Below are 17,352 nucleotides of genomic sequence, written 5' to 3'. Positions count from 1 at the left end.
TCCCGCGCCGCCTCGGAGCTCCGCTGCCGGCCCCGCCCGTCGCCTCTGCTCCGCTCCGGCCAGATCCGGCCACGGAGAGGCCAGATCCGACGCCCCCCTCGCCGGCCCCCTCCTCTCCGGCGCCCTCTCCCTCGTCTCCGGCCGCCGCAGCCCGCAACTCCGGCGAGCCTCGTCCTCTGCGCCAGATCCAGATCCGTTTGAGGTTGACCCCGAAATCCACTAAGTCTCCGTTTTTTTGTAATTTTCATGCCATGTTCGTCATGCCGTATCTCTGCATCCGTAGCTTTGTTTCGTGCGTGTAATATGTTAAATTGTTCGTCTCGACGAGTACATCATTTCGTTCCATCGCATCATATTCATTTGAGGTCATCTTGATGTCTGAATCATTGTTGTAAGAGTTCTTCATGATGTTTTCTGCTGTCTGTTAACAGAACGAGCTCTTTTGTCATGTTTTCCATGATTGATGTGTGCATCCTATGAGGTTGATGTCTTCATGTGTTTTAATTTATGCTATGTCTTTTTTACAGTGGTGTATGTCATGCATTTTTGTGATCAATGTGGTGACTAGCACAAGCATGCAAACTAGGCATCGTGATGTTGCTGTTTTAGTCCCTGTTCTGCTGTAATTTTGATGCCATGTAAACTTGATGCTACAGAGAGATCCATGCATATTTTGAGATACTTCAGTAAGGGTGTTTTGAACATGTGGTTTTTGTCTATCCATTCATGCCCTTGGTTGCAATTATGGAGTAGTCTAGCATGTCATTTTCGTGCTCTACTTTTGCTTTAAAATATTTCCTGGCAGATTGTTTACATGTTATTCAATTTGGCCAAGGTTGTTGTAGTCGATCCTTGCATGCTATGGGCTTGTTATTGACTTGGTTTGTTTCACAAACATGTCTTCTTGATGATGCTATGCTTATCTTGTCATGTCATGACTTGTGGTGAGTGAATCGAGCTTGTTAAATAGTGTACATGATGTTGCTGTTTTACTACGCTGAATCTGTTATTTCGTGATGCTATATAAACATGTTGCTACTAATCATTCTATGCATAATATGTAGATGTTCTATAAACATGTTTTGATCTACATGTCATCCTCTATCCATCCATGCCCTTGGTTGCATTTTTAGGTTGCTGTAGCTTGTTCATATCTTACCCCAAAGTTGCTTCATAATGTTGTTGTCAGCCTGTTAACATTAAGTTCACTTGTTTCCATGTGTTTTGCTAGTGTTCCATGCACCCTATGACCTTGTTATTGCCATGCTTAGCTTCACAAATATGTCTTCTTATTGTGGGTTGTCTTGCCATGCCATGTATTGCTCTGTAGTGAGTTGCATCAGCTTATCTACATGCCTTCATAATTTTGTTTTTGCCATGTTTGAATCTGTAATATAACTTGCCATGTTTACATGCGTGCCATCATATTTTCTGATCCTTTTTGGCTTATGGTCAGTAAGGGACTCTTGATCTATGCATTTAGTAGATTCAAACCATGCCTTTGTTTGCCATGATAAGGTCCTGTAATATGTTGTTTGATAGCTCTAAATATTGCATCGTGATGTTATTTTCTGCAAAGTCTGAAATTGTTATAACTTGCAATCTTATCATGTGTGTTTGAGCATGTTCTAGTGATTTCTAGAGATAGCTTAGTGTTCATGTTTTGTAATGCTTTACTTGTACATCATGCCCATGTCTTTTGTTTTTATGTTGAGATGCTGTACCTTATTGTTTTGGTGCTTGCAATATGCCTAGTTGCTGTTTTGGATAGATTGTAGCTATAACTTGTATAGTGTGCATAGGGCTGGGCGTTCGGTTTGCCCGAACCGTTCGGGTCGGTTCCTCGGTCTATTTTAAACTTCGGTTTTGCCAAAATGCTGACCGATCGGTCAGTACAAAATAAGCTAACCGAAGATTAGCTGCACCGAAATTTCAGTTCGGTCGTCGGTTCTACCGAACGCCACCGAGATATATTAAATAACAGACGTAATTGCTGTCTCCATTCTGAATGTACAGTACCCGTACTAGCAGCAGGAACCTGAACCTCCATACTTTATTCTGGTGTACAGTGCTTGTAGCTCTGCGTAGCTACTAATACTAGTAAAGGCTACCGTCCATGCTCTCAGAAAAAGGTAGCGTCCATGGGGCTACTCCCTCCTATTGATTATTGATTGTCCCGAAGCAAAACATTACTCCGTAAAATTTCTGGTGGCGACTCCTTTACTACTACTATACCGAGAGAAGTGTACTACTTTGTTACACAAAATTTATAGCGATGGTGGCTCACTGTGTCAGGTACTCTACTCATGTTCACCTCTTTCCGATGCGACGTGGGACTCGTGCAAAAAGCACTTGAGTAGCAACAGGCAGGACCTTCGTATTTACTCGGTTCCCGGTCTGTTCAGGTATCCAAGGGTTAAAACCGAATACACCGGACTAAGTTCGGTTTTCATCTAATGCAAACCGAACGTACAACCGAGGTTCTCGGTTTCGATGAATTCGGCTCCGGTGCCGGTTAGTTCGGTTCGGGACATCGGTTTTCGGGTTATATGCCCAGCCCTAAGTGTGCATGTGTTGCTCCGTTTTGAGTGTGCTCTATATGAAACTTGCTTGATTTTGCATGTAGTTTCATATTATCATGTTGCATCCATGTTTTGAGGTGTTTGCTTGATGTTTGGGTGCATTTTGCATCAATGTCATGTTTTAATTTGTTTTGCTCATATCTTCTAGGCCGTAGCTCCGAACTAAATAAACTTTATATGTAACTTGACTAGAATCTCGTGTAGATCATCCTTGTGTATCTTAACTTGATGTTTAACAACTTAAACATAAGGTTTGTTCAGATCTGGACCAACTTTGGAATTTGCATATGAGGACTTACCGGAATTGTTATATGTTATTCCCGGCCTCATTTAAACTTGCCTTGATGTGTTGCTCTTGTATCACTCATCTCTTGCCATGAGTAGCTTCATGTAGCCTTGTCTTGCATCATACTTGTTTGTGCATCATGCCTTGTTCATGTGTGGTGTGTTTACCTTGTTGTGTGCTTCTTTTCGATAGTTCCTGTTTCGTTGCGACCGTGAGGATTCGTTCGTCTACACTTGGTTCGTCTTCGTGGCTTCATCCGTTCGTCTTCTTCATGGACTCGTTCTTCTTCCTTGCGGGATTTCAGGGAAGATGATCGTTACCCTGGATCTCACTACTATCATTGCTATGCTAGTTGTTTCGTTTTATCGCTATGCTGCGCTACCTATCACTTGTTCTTCAAGCCATCCCAAATTGCCATGTCAGCCTCTAACCTTTGACACCTTTCCTATGCAAACCGTTGTTTGGCTATGTTACCGTTTTTGCTCAGCCCCTCTTATAGCGTTGCTAGTTGCAGGTGAAGTTGAAGATTTCTCCATGATGAACAGGATTTTGGTCGGGATATCACAATATCTTTTATATTATTAATGCATCTATATACTTGGTAAAGGATGGAAGACTTGGCCTTTTGCATAGTGTTTTGTTCCACTCTTGCCGCCCTAGTTTCCGTCATACCGGTGTTATGTTCCTGGATTTTGCGTTCCTTACGCGGTTGGGTGATTTATGGGACCCCCTTGACAGTTCGCTTTGAATAAAACTCCTCCAGCAAGGCCCAACCTTGGTTTTACCATTTGCCTCACCACCACCTATCCCTTTCCCTTGGGTCGGCCAACCCAAGGGTCATCTTTATTTTAGCCCCCCCCCCGGGCTAGTGCTTGTCTAAGTGTTGGTTCGAACTGAGCAGCCTGCGGGGCCACCTCGGGGCAACTCGAGGGCTGGTTTTACTCATAGCTTGACTTATCCGGTGTTGCCCTGAGAACGAGATATGTGCAGCTCTTATCGGGATTGTCGGCGCATCGGGCGGCTTTGCTGGTCTTGTTTTACCATTGTCGAAATGTCTTGTAAACCGGGATTCCGAGTCTGATCGGGTCTTCTTGGGAGAAGGTCTATTCCTTCGTTGATCGCGAGAGCTTGTCATGGGCTAAGTTGGGACACCCCTGCAGGGTATAATTTTTCGAAAGCCGTGCCTGCGGTTATAGGCAGATGGGAATTTGTTAATGTCCGGTTGTAGATAACTTGACACCAGATCCAAATTAAAACGCATCAACCGTGTGTGTAGCCGTGATGGTCTCTTTTCGGCGGAGTCCGGGAAGTGAACACGGTTTCTGAGTTATGTTTGACGTAAGTAGGAGTCCAGGATCACTTCTTGATCATTACTAGTTGACGACCGTTTCGCTTGCTCTCTTCTCGCTCTTATTTGCGTATGTTAGCCACCATATATGCTTAGTCGCTGCTGCAACCTCACCACTTTACCCCTTCCTTTCCCTTTAAGCTTTGCTAGTCTTGATACACATGGTAATGGGATTGCTGAGTCCTCGTGGCTCACAGATTACTACAACAACAGTTGCAGGTACAGGTTATGCGATGATCATGACGCGAGAGCGATGCTTGCTTGCGTTGAGTTCTTCTTCTGCTTCTTCTTCGATCAGGGGATAGGTTCCAGGTCGGCAGCCTGGGCTAGCAGGGTGGATGTCGTTTGAGTTTCTTGTTTGTGTTTCATCCGTAGTCAGATGATGCTCTGATGTATTGTGATGTTGTATTCGTGCGGCATTGTATGCCTCTTGTATGTATCCCCATCTATTATGTAATGTTGATGTAATGATATCCACCTTGCAAAAGCGTTTCAATATGCGGGTCTATCCTTGGTGGGACCTTCGAGTTCTTTTTGGATAGGGTCGCATATTGGGCGTGACATAGGTGCAAGTAGGAACAACCTCAACCCAAAAGTGAGGCGGAAGAGCCACGATGATCATTAATTCACGAGCCGCCTCAAGAAAGTGATGATGCTTGTGCTCATCAACACCATTCTAAGCATGAGCACTAGGAGAGTAAGTGTGTCCTGCTCAGCAAGGAATCCACGCAACAAATGAGAGGTATAGTCATGAGCAAAATCTACATGGAAGACATAGATAGGAGTGGAAAACTGGGTCAAGCATGGTGGCATGGCATGGAAGACAATCATGGGTAGTCATGGCGGCAAACTTCTTACAGACGAATCATCTATAAAGATATTATAGTAAAGAATGGCCTCTTTTCGAGGCAAATGGAATTGGATCCCAAACATCAGAGTGAACAAGATCGAAAGGGCATTGAGAAACCGTCTTGCTATGAGGATGCAAATGCAATTACAGAACTGTTTACCAAGCAAACAACTTGACAGTCTAAAGATCCAACGCCGGAGACATATCCACGTCAAACTAAGGACGAGGGACGAGAGGCAGAAGTGACCAAGACAATGATGCGATAGAGAGCTGGTAGTCGAGGTAACAGAGGCGAAGAGATTGGCACCAAGTAGAGCACCCGTGTGACGGTCCTAATCTACAACCAGTCAACAATCTAACCACCTAAAATGAGCTACATGGTAAGTCAAAGAAGGTGAGCAAAAGAAGGAACATGACAAGACAAGGTGATAAGAGTGCCTCAACTATCGAATGGGAGGGAAGTACCATCAACAGTAATAACATGAACATGAGAAGCTAGAGGTTTGAATGGAGGACAAACCGGAAGAATCATGAGTTATATGAAAATACCTGTAAGAGTGCCTCAACTATCGAATGGGAGGGAAGTACCATCAACAGTAAGAACATGAACGTGAGAAGCTAGAGGTTTGAATGGAGGACAAACCGGAAGAATCATGAGTTATATGAAAATACCTGTAAGTGGGACACCAAGGATGAGGGACGAGAGACAGAAGTGACCAAGACAATGATGCGATAGAGAGCTAGTAGTCTGAGGTAACAAAGGCGAAGAGATTGGCACCATGTAGAGCACCCGTGTGAGGGTCCTAATCTACAACCAGTCAACAATCTAACCACCTAAAATGAGTTACATGGTAAGTCAAGGAAGGTGAGCAAAAGAAGGAACATGACAAGACAAAGTGATAGGAGTGTCTCAACTATCGAATGGGAGGGAAGTACCATCAACAGTAAGAACATGAACAGGAGAAGCTAGAGGTTTGAATAGAGAACAAAGTGGAAGAATCATGAGTTATATGAAAACACGCTCCAATCAAAGGATCCATGGAAATATACTCGACTATACAAAAGCACCGGGCGATGAATAAGCAATAAGTAGGTGTCGAAGTTGTCCAAGCTCCTGCGCGGTGAAGGATATCGCTGAAGTGGTCGACGTAGAATCACCAAAAGAGGAGTGGCCGTCACCACCACCTATGTGAGCCCCAAGAGGAGGCGGTGTAGCACGACAAATACCAATGGTAGAAGTCAAGTCGATGGAGGAGACAGCGTCGTAGGCACACAAACACCAACCACGTGGGAGTGATGTGCACCAACACTATCGATGAAAGCCATGAGGGGAGTCTGTGTAGAGCGACCATCACCATCTATAAAGGTCGCGAGAGGTGTCACTATGGAGCCACCACCACTGCCTGTAAAAAGAATTGGGGGGGGGGAGCAACCTCATAGGCGGAGGAACACTGTATGAGGTGGGGTCAGTGTAGGTAACACCCTAAGAAATCACCGAACAACAAGGAAGATACTATGTCTAATGAAGTCATTGTACCTGTTTCTTTGTTCTACTCTTTTCTTTTACAGAACAGTCTTAGAGAGCAGTAGAACATGGAAGAGCAGTGTATAGGGCACGCATAGTGCCCTAGAGAAGCCAGTTGGTGGAACGGGTTGCCGGGGCTAAGGTTCCGCGGTGAAGTCTGGCGTTGAGGTCCTGTGTGTAGCAAAAGAAGCGGAGACCGTGACCTGCAACAGCAGACGTCTCAAATATTGCGCCTCCTGGAGCTGCGGGGCGTTGGCCTCCTAGAGATGGCGGTGAGGTGCTGACCTTCTGTACATGGTGATGAGGCGCGACCTCCTGAAACTGCAGGTGACGACGGCCTAGGGTCTACAACATTAGTATGGGAAGACATGGTGGGATGGGTGGTGGAAGACAATACATGGGTGATTGGTGTTATTGGGAAAATTAAGGAAAGAAATTTAACTCCTACAGTATGAGAGGGTCACTAGGTAGCCTCGTTGCTCCCGTGGAATTATTCATTGAAGTCAGCCCGCGGCCGCTATAGCTAGAAAAAAAATCGGGATGAAGGAGCCCCTCCCTGGCCATGAGCCCCACGGCTGACTCCACTCCTCTTTGCCTTGTTGCCCCCCCCCCCCCAGTCTCTCTCTTTCCTTGCAATTTCTGGAATTGGGAGCGGAAGAAGGGGCGAGCGTTCCGGAGGTGGCAGGCGGCAATAGAAGTTCATCTGACCTTCGTTCCTGCAGCATGGTTCGAATCAATTAAAGGTAAAACTCACCTTCATAACGTTTCTTTTGTTTAGTACTACTCCCTCCGTCCCAAAATTCTTGTCTTAAATTTATCAAGATACGGATGTATCTAATACTAAAACGTGACTTGATACATCCGTACTTAGACAAATCTAAGACAAGAATATTGGGACGGAGGGAGTACTACTTTTGGAAGAAATGCAGCCTTCTTGCTCCCCCTATCTATGATTCTTCATGTTATAGTATATAGGTTGTTATAATGTGTTCCTAATTTACTTCCCTATATTTTTCATATTGATCAATGAGATCTAGTCAGCGGGATCTATAAATGAATTATTTGTTTTCTTCTATGAGATTTGGTCTAATAAATTACCCCCCTGCAGACCTGAGATTCAGTGGTAGAAGCTGCAGACAACCATCGCCGGCGAGGCACAAGAGGTTTCCACGGTCAGATCTACATTGAGGCGAGGCCATGTCAAAGAAAACACCACTAGTTATGTGTTTGCAGCCACCTCTGCTACATTTTGTTGTATCATATTTGAAGTTCAGTTTCATGCTGGTCGCAATTTCTTACGGATTGGTGTATTTTGTTGTAGGTAGTAAGATCATAAGATACTAATGGGCTCCCTGTAATCCCAAAGGCACTGGCTAGTGGATAGATATTTTTTACAAAATCTTCTAGAGGCGCTTAATTTTCTATATCGAAAACGACTGCTGGTAAAGTGCAAATATGATATTTTTGCTTATTGGATACATTATTTTCCAAGTTCTTTCAGAGATCTAATAATTAGGTTCCAAGCACTAACAACCCAACAAAGGCTGCTTTAAACTTTAATATATATTTACAGAGTTTGTCTGCTTGCTTCAAAATTTAAATGAGACTTTTGCTTGCTGATAAAATCTTTCAATTGGTAATATGTTTCCCTTCATTGCATGCTTATTGTTCTTTCACAAAAGAATGTTTTACATTTTTGAAGATTACTAAGTTAATAAGATGGTGGTAACTGTTGGTAAAATTAGGGAGTCGTTCCCTCTTTTCATCTTCTCAGTATTTCTGCTACTGTTGACCTTCTTTATTCACATGTTTATTTAGTTTGTACCTTTGAACATGTGCAGGTTCCATCCAACCTGTATGGGAATGATCATTGAGTGGGCCAAAAAGTTAGACAATTTCCTGTGCTCAGATTGTGCTAAAGAAAACGACACAAAGAGACCTACAAATTCATACCAGAGTTCACCAAGTTATCATTCTAAGGCCAGTGATTAATTTCCCTTTTCTTGACTGTACAGTTTATTAATATTCTGCTTGCGGATAGCTATATGCCTTTATCTTATCTTTTTAAATTTAGTTTCAAGAATTTCATTTCCAAAGCTGGTGGTTATTGTCTTTGTTTATTCAATATTCCTGGGAAAAATGTTTGGTGTTTAACTAAACAAGTACTCATGTGTAGTTAAAATTTGCTGTCATGAGTTCCTTCAGTCTATGCTGGGTACAGCGCCTTTTAAAGAAGATTATTATATTGTTTGTGCAGAACATTAGTTAGTCATTGCCAAGCAATCTTACATATGTTGGCAATATTAAATAGGTTGTTATGGTCATGTTCTTTGGTTGGAAACCCAAATTTGGACCTTACGATATTATCTTGGAATAACAGAAGCCCTGACAAGAGTAATTTATAGAGTGTGGGGACAATTTGTGATCTGCTGGATACCAATAATCAGTAATAGGATCTTCTTTGTAGATCATCATCCCTGTTAATGCATGATATTGTCATCCATCAGCATGTTCTCAGTTCATGTATTTCACAGTGAAGATGAGCTTAATATAATATATAGCTTATTCAGCACATACTGTGTATAGTGCATGAGAAGATTTTGTGGCACAAGGCATACATGCCATTTGAGATGTGATGCTCCTGTACTTAGAAGCACGCGGCTTGTCCTGAGATGTGAATCTCCTGTCCTTAGAAGCATGGGGCTTATCCTGGTTTTCTGTATGCTCTTTGTTCTCCACAGATTGTACTTAAACAAACTTGATTAAATCGAGAAAATAAGCTATCTTCGGAAGTCTCCTGATCTACATAGGATATCTGGTATATACTTCAATTGCCCGTGTGATTATATTTATCAATGTTAGAAATATTTTTCATCCATCAAAGGGAGATTTTCGGATGCAGACTAAATTGTTTGTCAGAGATTATACTTAGATAGACTGATTAAATTGAGCAAAATAAGTTACCATTGCAAATCTCCTGATCCACATGCTATTTGCCAATGGTCGTCGCGCTTCAGTACTAGTTAGTGCAGTAGCAAGGTAGGAGTTGCTTATATGTGCGAAATATTCAATTCATAATATCTCATATCAATAGACAGAGATGCATCAATTCTTTTTCATTATTGATTTTCATATCTGTCATGTGCAGAGTGCCCATCGATTAGTTATGTAGGTCGTGAGTGCGGTTGTAAATTATGCACTACTCTTGGTGGTTACTAGCCTTCATCTCTACAAAAACATCTAGTGAGGAGTCATCTGTCTACAAAAAACATGCAATGAGGTTACTTGCTTCCCGTCAGAGATTGAGGTTCCTATGAGGTTACCATCGGGAGAGTCAGGTTATCCATCACATGTTTGTTCCAATGTCTCGGGGAACGAGATGTAAGATTATTTTACTTATTAATTATTTGTTTCCTTGGAAGTTACTCATTTATGTTATTGTCATATTTGTTTTGTGAGCTACTTTTGTAGGGGAACGAGATGTGGTCAAACTACTCAGAAATGTTTTGTACCCTTTAGCGCATTTATTTGCTAACTCCGGGTTGTTGCACATGATACAGTAGTGAATTAGATACATTTTTTGTGCTTTTAGAATGATAGAATTGATGAATTTTGGGCCCACCATTTGGTACAACAGTATATTTTCTTCCTTGCAAATACTGTGTGTTGCCGCTTTATTCTACCTTCTGAATGTTTCCGTCTGAATTCTTTTATATTATTTCTGAATAACCAACCTCAACAACAGCCTGCTCAGGTTATTTCTCGCTGTACAAAAAGCCGATCTCTCACTTTTACATTTGTTGGTAAAACAACATTGTCAATTCTATTTGTTAACGGCACACTTAGGAAATATAATGCCTTTGAGACTGAGCTTCTGTGAGGTTATATAAGTACCTAACGCTCATTTTATTTGCCGTTCCAAGTATGTGTTGCAAAAGAGAGCAAAGGGAATTTGGTTTCAGGTGCAGCATTTTCTGCTAACAGCCAACCCGAATAACAGCCTGCCTGGTTAAATTCTTGCACTAATAAGCATTGGTTCCTAAAAACAACATGGCACTTTACTGTACAAACACCTTGCTGCATTATATCTTTGCTTTAATTGTTTGATAATGGCTCTGTTGTAATTTTTCGGCAAGTTGGATTTGGAGTTCTACTTGTCTAATGATTTCTTCCTTGCGATTTTTCCTGTGAATTGGAGGATGGGCGAGGCTAAGAAACTAACGGCATTGGACTAGAACTGGCCTCTGAGTCAAATAAGACCAACTCCATACCTTTTTCGCCACCAAAACCAAAATGCCTGGCCTGACCAGTCAACCAAAAACGATCACCAAAGATTTGATTCACCGACAAGTATGTGGATTTGGGATCCCAAATTTTCCCACAACGGTATCGATGTCCTTGAATGCTCAACCCCGAGTTCTGGTTGGCATTTGTTGCTGCTGAACAATCTAACCGTGGATGACGAGGTGAAGCCGCATTACTGTTCTTGTGTAAGATGGCAGAGTGCATGAAGTTGGCAATTCATCCTGCAGTTTTGCCAGGACAAGTTGCTTGTGAAGCCCTCTTTTGCCAAAAAATATCAGGACATACATAAATTTGCCAGTAGCCCATGACCTTAGATAGTTTTTTGATGTCCTGACGTCTATAGCAATTTCATCATTTGGCTTCTGGAGAAAAAAACACCCCTACGTCTCCATCAGTTGACTGTTATGGAAAGCAACAGAGTGCAATCCTGAAGCAGTCGTAGCAGCAGCCCTATCCCTCAGCAACGCCACCAAAAGGCGACAGCAAAGCCACCATAGGCTTTAAAATGCTGCAATGGAGGCATGTCGAGAGAGACAGGATGAAAACACCGTTGAAAGAGCGGAATCACCAACGTCCTCGCTGAGCAGTCTCCAAGATCCAGTTTAACATACCGATCCTTTTGCTTACCTTTTTCTTGAAGGTGATTGCTTACCTTATTTGGCAAATGGACCGATCATTGTCAAGATCAAAGGCACACAAGATAAATCCCAACTACACATAAGGAGAAAAATATGAAATGAAGAAAGTCTCATTTGTAATTTGCAATGCCGATTGATGAACAGCCAGATAAAAATGATTGCAAACAAGAATACATGAATCCTAAGAAAAAATAAAATCATAACGGAACCTAATTATCATCTCCTGGCTACCAGTTTTTTTTCCCTTAATTGGCATATTGAAAAATCTGAAATGGCTATAAACGGTAGAGTAGATCACCACCTTAAGTCGACCTTTAATAGAACATTTTGTTCTTAATTCTGAGTACCTGGCAAGATCCATTTGAGAAACTTGAATTTAGAAATGGCAGGTACCGTCGTACTTTCACTTAGTTAATCTAATGATCCCAGAGAAACTGAACTTCCGTTACTGCTCTCGCTACCTTATCCGACAAACAAACGCATCAATCACTGCCAGACCAAGGAATGCAAGATAAAATACTCCAGGTTCTATTTTATCCTTCCGGATGGCATACTACAGACCAAAGGGCAAAAGCAGACCAAACTTAGTGGTCAATTATCGAGTTGCATAACAACCTCGCCATATTATGATCAACAAATCAGCCTGACCTCTTGCATTCGTCTCAGCATATTCTAACCCTGGAGAGAGTGGAGACTATGCACTTGAGCTTGCAGTGCAGCCTTGTTCCAGCGTCTCCTCGGCCTCGTTCTCAACACCTGCCCAGTATCTCAAAATTAGGAGTATTCGAGTTGCAGACATTTAAAAGCTTGTGAACAAAGAGGAACAAAACGACGACCTCTTGCATTCGTCTCAGCATATTCTAACCCTGGAGAGAGTGGAGACTATGCACTTGAGCTTGCAGTGCAGCCTTGTTCCAGCGTCTCCTCGGCCTCGTTCTCAACACCTGCCCAGTATCTCAAAATTAGGAGTATTCGAGTTGCAGACATTTAAAAGCTTGTGAGCAAAGAGGAACAAAACGACAGGCAACACTTGGTAAATTGCTTGCAGAAAAAACATGGGAAGAAGCACGGCACATAAAATAACCTTTGGAACTCTTGTTACCCATGTTCAAATTGGTTTTGTTGACCAGAGTCTCAAACACTGTCTTCTATGCATTGACCAGTGTAATTAGCAGTCCAGATTGAAATGCATAGCAAGAAAAAGGAATGTAGAAGTGAATCCTAAAAGAACTTAATAATAGTTGTAGAGGAACGGTGGCTTCCTGTTGTGGGACTTCACAAGTTAGTAGTTACCAAATTTCTCACTCAAGAAAAAAAAAATCTCAGGGGCCTCACAAAGAGACACTCAACAAACTGTGTGATCTGTCATCCTAGAAAAACTGATTGCCTGCATTTGGCATGTGCCTGAGACAGAGGAACATGCTGTCAAAACAAACATAGGCGTCCAACTGATTTCGAATCAAACTGTTACTGAGCACAAGCTGACAAACTGTTCTTGCTATTTGAATGGCAAGTCCATGGAACAAAATAATATTCAAGCTCGCCACCTCAAATTTTGCTCACAACATATATAGGAGAACCATTAGCAGTAGCAACAACATAGTGCAAAAAACGTCTTATATTAAGTTACATAGGGGGTACCATATTATTTATGCAGATCTATGTCAAACGAACATCATGAGATAAATTGATAGGTGTAAAAATGACCAGAAAAAGGACCTCTTCGCCTCCTTATATCCATGAAATGAGAAAACAAAATAGTGCATATTTGACTTGAACAATCCAACGTTAAACTTGATTTAGACTTGTATTCATCATCTATTAGTTTGACCACAAAAAACATTTCTCCAAATAAATTGTTGATATCTGGTGCTTTTTACAAGCCCATAAGGCCTCCAGCCTACTTAAAGTATGCATGATCTCTTTTCTACTTGTCCTTAAAATGGCAATTAGAACAGGAAACCAAATATATCACAATTATGCTCCTAAGCTTGATTAGCATTGCCACAGGCACAAAAAAGTTAACAACTACTCCCTCCGTCCCAAAATAAGTGTCTTGAGCTTAGTACAAATTTATACTAGAGCTAGTACAAAGTTGAGACACTTACTTTGGGACGGAGGGAGTACCAAATAGTGTAAACAAGAATAACCAATCACAGTAATGAACTACGAGGCATCCGAAAAGCTGTGTGATACCTATGAAGGCGAGGACATAACTTGGACACAACAGAAAGCTTACCGCATGATATTGTCGGTGACGAAAACAACGACGGTGGGAAGCTTCTATATACATACCGCGAAACGACATCACTGAACACCTTCTCAAGTTGGAATGTTTTGATATCCAACATGAAAGCTTCTATTCTTCTCCTTCGTAGTAGAAGCAAGTACCTCCCTGTTGAACTAATGAAAATGTACCAAGAAGAATCCAGTGGGATTGTCTTCTTCAACTGCCACTGGCTGGAACTCCCACCATTGTTTCGCCTAGTTAGATAACTGATGTTTGATGTGTGATGTGGAAGCACAAACATCCCAGTGATGCCTTCCCCTGCCTCCACAATGGCTATATTCACGCACTGTTTGAAAGGACCTACGTCTAGTTGCAAAAAATCTCCGGCTTCGGGTGGGAGGTCAGAAAGTGAGAACTCCATCCTCCGGGTGTCAAGTGCTAGCAACTTTTTCCTGCATTCTGTCACCCCATAGAAGCAGCCATTGGTGTACCAGAGCCTGAAGAAGAAACCAAACCCGGCGTTCCATATACTAGCTCGCCATTGTCCGGTGCTGGAAGAGAAGACAAAAGCGGCCTGCTTATTTCCGCGCAATACAGTTGAGATCACCGTGAACGATGTCTCTTCCATGGCCTCCTGGTCGTCACCAAGGAGGGCTTGCCGTCCTGTGTGGCGTGGTGGGTTGTCCACTGAACTAGGAAGCCACCCCTCGACTTCAGGGATTGGGGGAAGCAGGAGGTACCGCCGGTGCAGGGGGTCGCACACCACCAGGGAGAGATTGTCGAAGGGAGATCTGTTGAGGAGAACGCGGCCGCCGCGGACGTCCTGGACCTTCCAGTCCCGAGCGGGGCCGGGTAGGAAGGAGAAGGAGAAGTCGGCGGCGAGGGCGACGGCGCGGGCCGCGGACGCTGAAGGAGAAGGCGGGGCCACTCCGAAGAATTTCCCGGAGAGATCGAGGAATCCGAGGAGGGGCAGGGCGTGGAGCTTGCGGAAGCGACGAGGAAGGAGCGGCTGGCGATGAGACGGTAGAACGAGGCGCAGGCGGCGGAGGCGCGGACCAGATCGGTTGGGGCCAGCCGGAGGAAGATCTCCGCCACGAGCTCGTCGGGGATCGGCAGCGTTGCCGTCTCCTGCAGGCCGTGCCGCGGCGGAAGCAGACGAGCACGGGGCTCGCGCCGGGGCTCAAGGACGGCCGGATCGATGGGAGGGGCAGCGCTGGCCTGGCCATGGTCCGCCGCGCCGCCACCCATCCTGCCGCCCGGGGAAGAGGAGCTACCTCGGAAACCCTAGCTGACGACGGGAGTGAAGAGTGGGGATTTGGGGGAAGAAGAAGAGCGAGGTGTCTGATCTGAAGAATTGGTTTCAGAGTATATGCATTTTACTGTGGCTCGGCTATTTCTTTTAGCAGTTCGGGATCAGAGAATACCTGAACAAAAAAATATGAATCATCTCAGCTAAAAAAAATATATGAATACCCCTAAAAAAGCTAAAAAATTATGAATCGTCTATTTTTTTTATGAAAAAAAAGTCGTTTAGCTTGGAGTTTTCTTAGAAAACTTTGTTCACACCAAGCTCAAGAAAAACCCATGGACAGCAGGGTAGACAGGATTTTGGGCCGGGCTTTGCAATGCCCGACCTCAAAATGCCAAGCCTGGTCCCAACCCAACCCAACAATATGTAGAGTAACTATTTTTGTATTTTAAAAAAATGAATCACTTTCAGAATAAAATGTGATAAATTGTTCTTGCCCAATCTAGTAAAACGTTTAGCTCAAAAGAATTTGAGAAGTGCACCAACTGCTCAAATTTGAGCAGCAAAAGCCTAATCCCAGTAAAAAAATCCCTTGAGCTAAAGCCTAATCTGAGTAAAAGATTCCTTTGAGCGACTCCTTCCTCTTGTCCATGCCCACGCCCATCATGTCGATGTCCTTCTCTTTGGTGGCCCCCCAAAGCTCCCCGTTGCGAGGAATGGAGGCCCATGCCCCTCTCCCACTCTCTCCACCAACCTGCGACACCTGTCCTCGTGCCTCACTCCTATCTTCACCAGCATTGCTATAACGCACACCCTCACACCCCGCTCTGATGACGCATGTTACCCCCACTCCCAGCTGCACCATGCCACGACGATAGCTGCTCCCTCGCCTCGTGGACACTGGATGCACGCGCCCTACCTCGGCGATACACGCCCCGCCCCGTGTAGTCGTGCGCCCGCCCTCCTCCATGTCACTAGCATCTTCCCGCTCGCCGCGCCACCCGATGTGTGCGCCGCTGCTCGCCAACATCTCCCGCACCCCCGCCTCTTGACATCTACCTCAAGACCGTGTGTATGTGGGCTATGTGTGTTTGTGGTAGTGAGTGGTGCGTGTGTGTTGTTGGCATTGCTATATGTTGTGACTTGCTACTAACTCTTAGCCGTGAAATGCTACTTTGTGTTGCATTGTGAGTTTCTGATGAAATGCCTGAACCAAATGTAGGCTATAGAGAGTTAAGTTTTAGAGCATTTCTAGCCGAACCGATAAAATTAGCCCCTCAAACGCTCCTTCAAGACTTAACTTCTCGATTTTAAGAAGTTAAATAAAAGCGGTTCCTGGCAAAACTTCTAAAACTTAACTCTCCAATTTTTAACACAAATTCATTTATTTAGGCCATTGAGTTAAAGCTTCACTACTTAAACTACTTCATAAAATGGTATTTTGGGCACATAGTTCACCAGTTCATCACCAGGAGAACTGATCAAAATAAAACGACAAGAAAAATTACACACTTCAATAGAACACAACTTTCTTGACTTCTACAACAAGTGCACTCAACACTTTCTCCATCTCCTTATGTTCATTACCAACACTTTTTCCCTTATCCGTTGACTTATCTAGCTTGCCCACTTATTTCTTTCTCTGCCTCCTCACGAAGAAACTTGCACATTGCATCCTCTACAATATCATCTCTAGTAGCTAGTACATCAACATTCAGTAGACCTCTCTGAACCAATAGATCAATGTATTCTTCTTGTCAGTACCAAAAGTTGTAACCTTTCTGCAAAATATTAAGCCAGCACTCGACTATAATGAGTGGATTTTTGCATCACTTTCTAGATTCTATGCCAGTGCAGAAAACCCTCATAGAATATCCATCTAGAAATTTTCATTTCCACAATGCATAATTTTCTATCTTTACCTGTTTTACCAAGTTCATTGACAACTTTTAGTTTTTTATTAGTTTCCCTTTCTTTGTTGCCTACGTGTATTGGTATTTCCATGTACACACTACTAGGAAAAGGCATGCTAGTGGCGCACCAGTTTTGCCTTCTAATGACGCACTACTGGTGCGCCACTGGCATCACGCCATTAGAATTAAATTCTAATGGCGCACCACAAGTGCGCCATTAGTATCTGGTGTTCTAATGGCGCACCGCGTAGTGCGCCATTAGTATTGCCCACAGTGCGCCATTAGAATTCTTTCCAGGGGGCCATATGTACCCATGTGCTTTGGCATACTAATGGCGCATCAGTGGCTGATGCGCCATTAGTGTGATTATCACAGTGCGCCATTAGTGTCTTGCGTAGTCCGCCACTAGTATGAATATTAGGGATT

The 17,352-nt window shown here is 43.5% G+C and overlaps 1 protein-coding gene and 1 long non-coding RNA gene across 2 annotated transcripts in view; one reads left to right on the top strand and one right to left on the bottom strand.

Annotated features, from left to right (window-relative positions):
* The window catches only part of LOC119323444, an 11,387-nt gene extending 1,121 nt beyond the window's left edge, over positions 1-10,266 (top strand). The window contains exons 2-3 of the long non-coding RNA XR_005156299.1: positions 4,783-7,334; positions 7,700-10,266. This is a non-coding gene — a long non-coding RNA (uncharacterized LOC119323444). The remainder of the gene's footprint in view (positions 1-4,782; positions 7,335-7,699) is intronic.
* Positions 10,267-11,894: 1,628 nt separating this feature from the next.
* LOC119324775 lies at positions 11,895-15,102 on the bottom strand. Its single transcript, XM_037598550.1, has 2 exons — positions 13,774-15,102; positions 11,895-12,478 (listed from the first exon to the last, which is right to left on the bottom strand). Exons 1-2 carry the CDS (start codon positions 14,390-14,392, stop codon positions 12,417-12,419), a joined length of 681 nt encoding a protein of 226 aa, XP_037454447.1. The 5' UTR covers positions 14,393-15,102; the 3' UTR covers positions 11,895-12,416.
* Between the last annotated feature and the right edge of the window lie 2,250 nt (positions 15,103-17,352).

Source organism: Triticum dicoccoides, chromosome 6B (assembly GCF_002162155.2).
Source record: "Triticum dicoccoides isolate Atlit2015 ecotype Zavitan chromosome 6B, WEW_v2.0, whole genome shotgun sequence".
In the NCBI taxonomy this organism is placed as follows: Eukaryota; Viridiplantae; Streptophyta; class Magnoliopsida; order Poales; family Poaceae; genus Triticum; species Triticum dicoccoides.
Note: the sequence above shows the minus strand (reverse complement) of the source record. Positions and strands in the feature narration are given on the sequence as shown.

What these genes read in the sequence shown, in the direction of transcription:
- LOC119324775 (XM_037598550.1), bottom strand. Translation starts at nt 14,392, where the DNA reads ATGGAAGAGACATCGTTCACGGTGATCTCAACTGTATTGCGCGGAAAT. An exon ending in GTCACCGACAATATCATGCG is followed by an intron (nt 12,479 to 13,773) that starts GTAAGCTTTCTG and finishes GATACTGGGCAG; the next exon opens with GTGTTGAGAACGAGGCCGAG.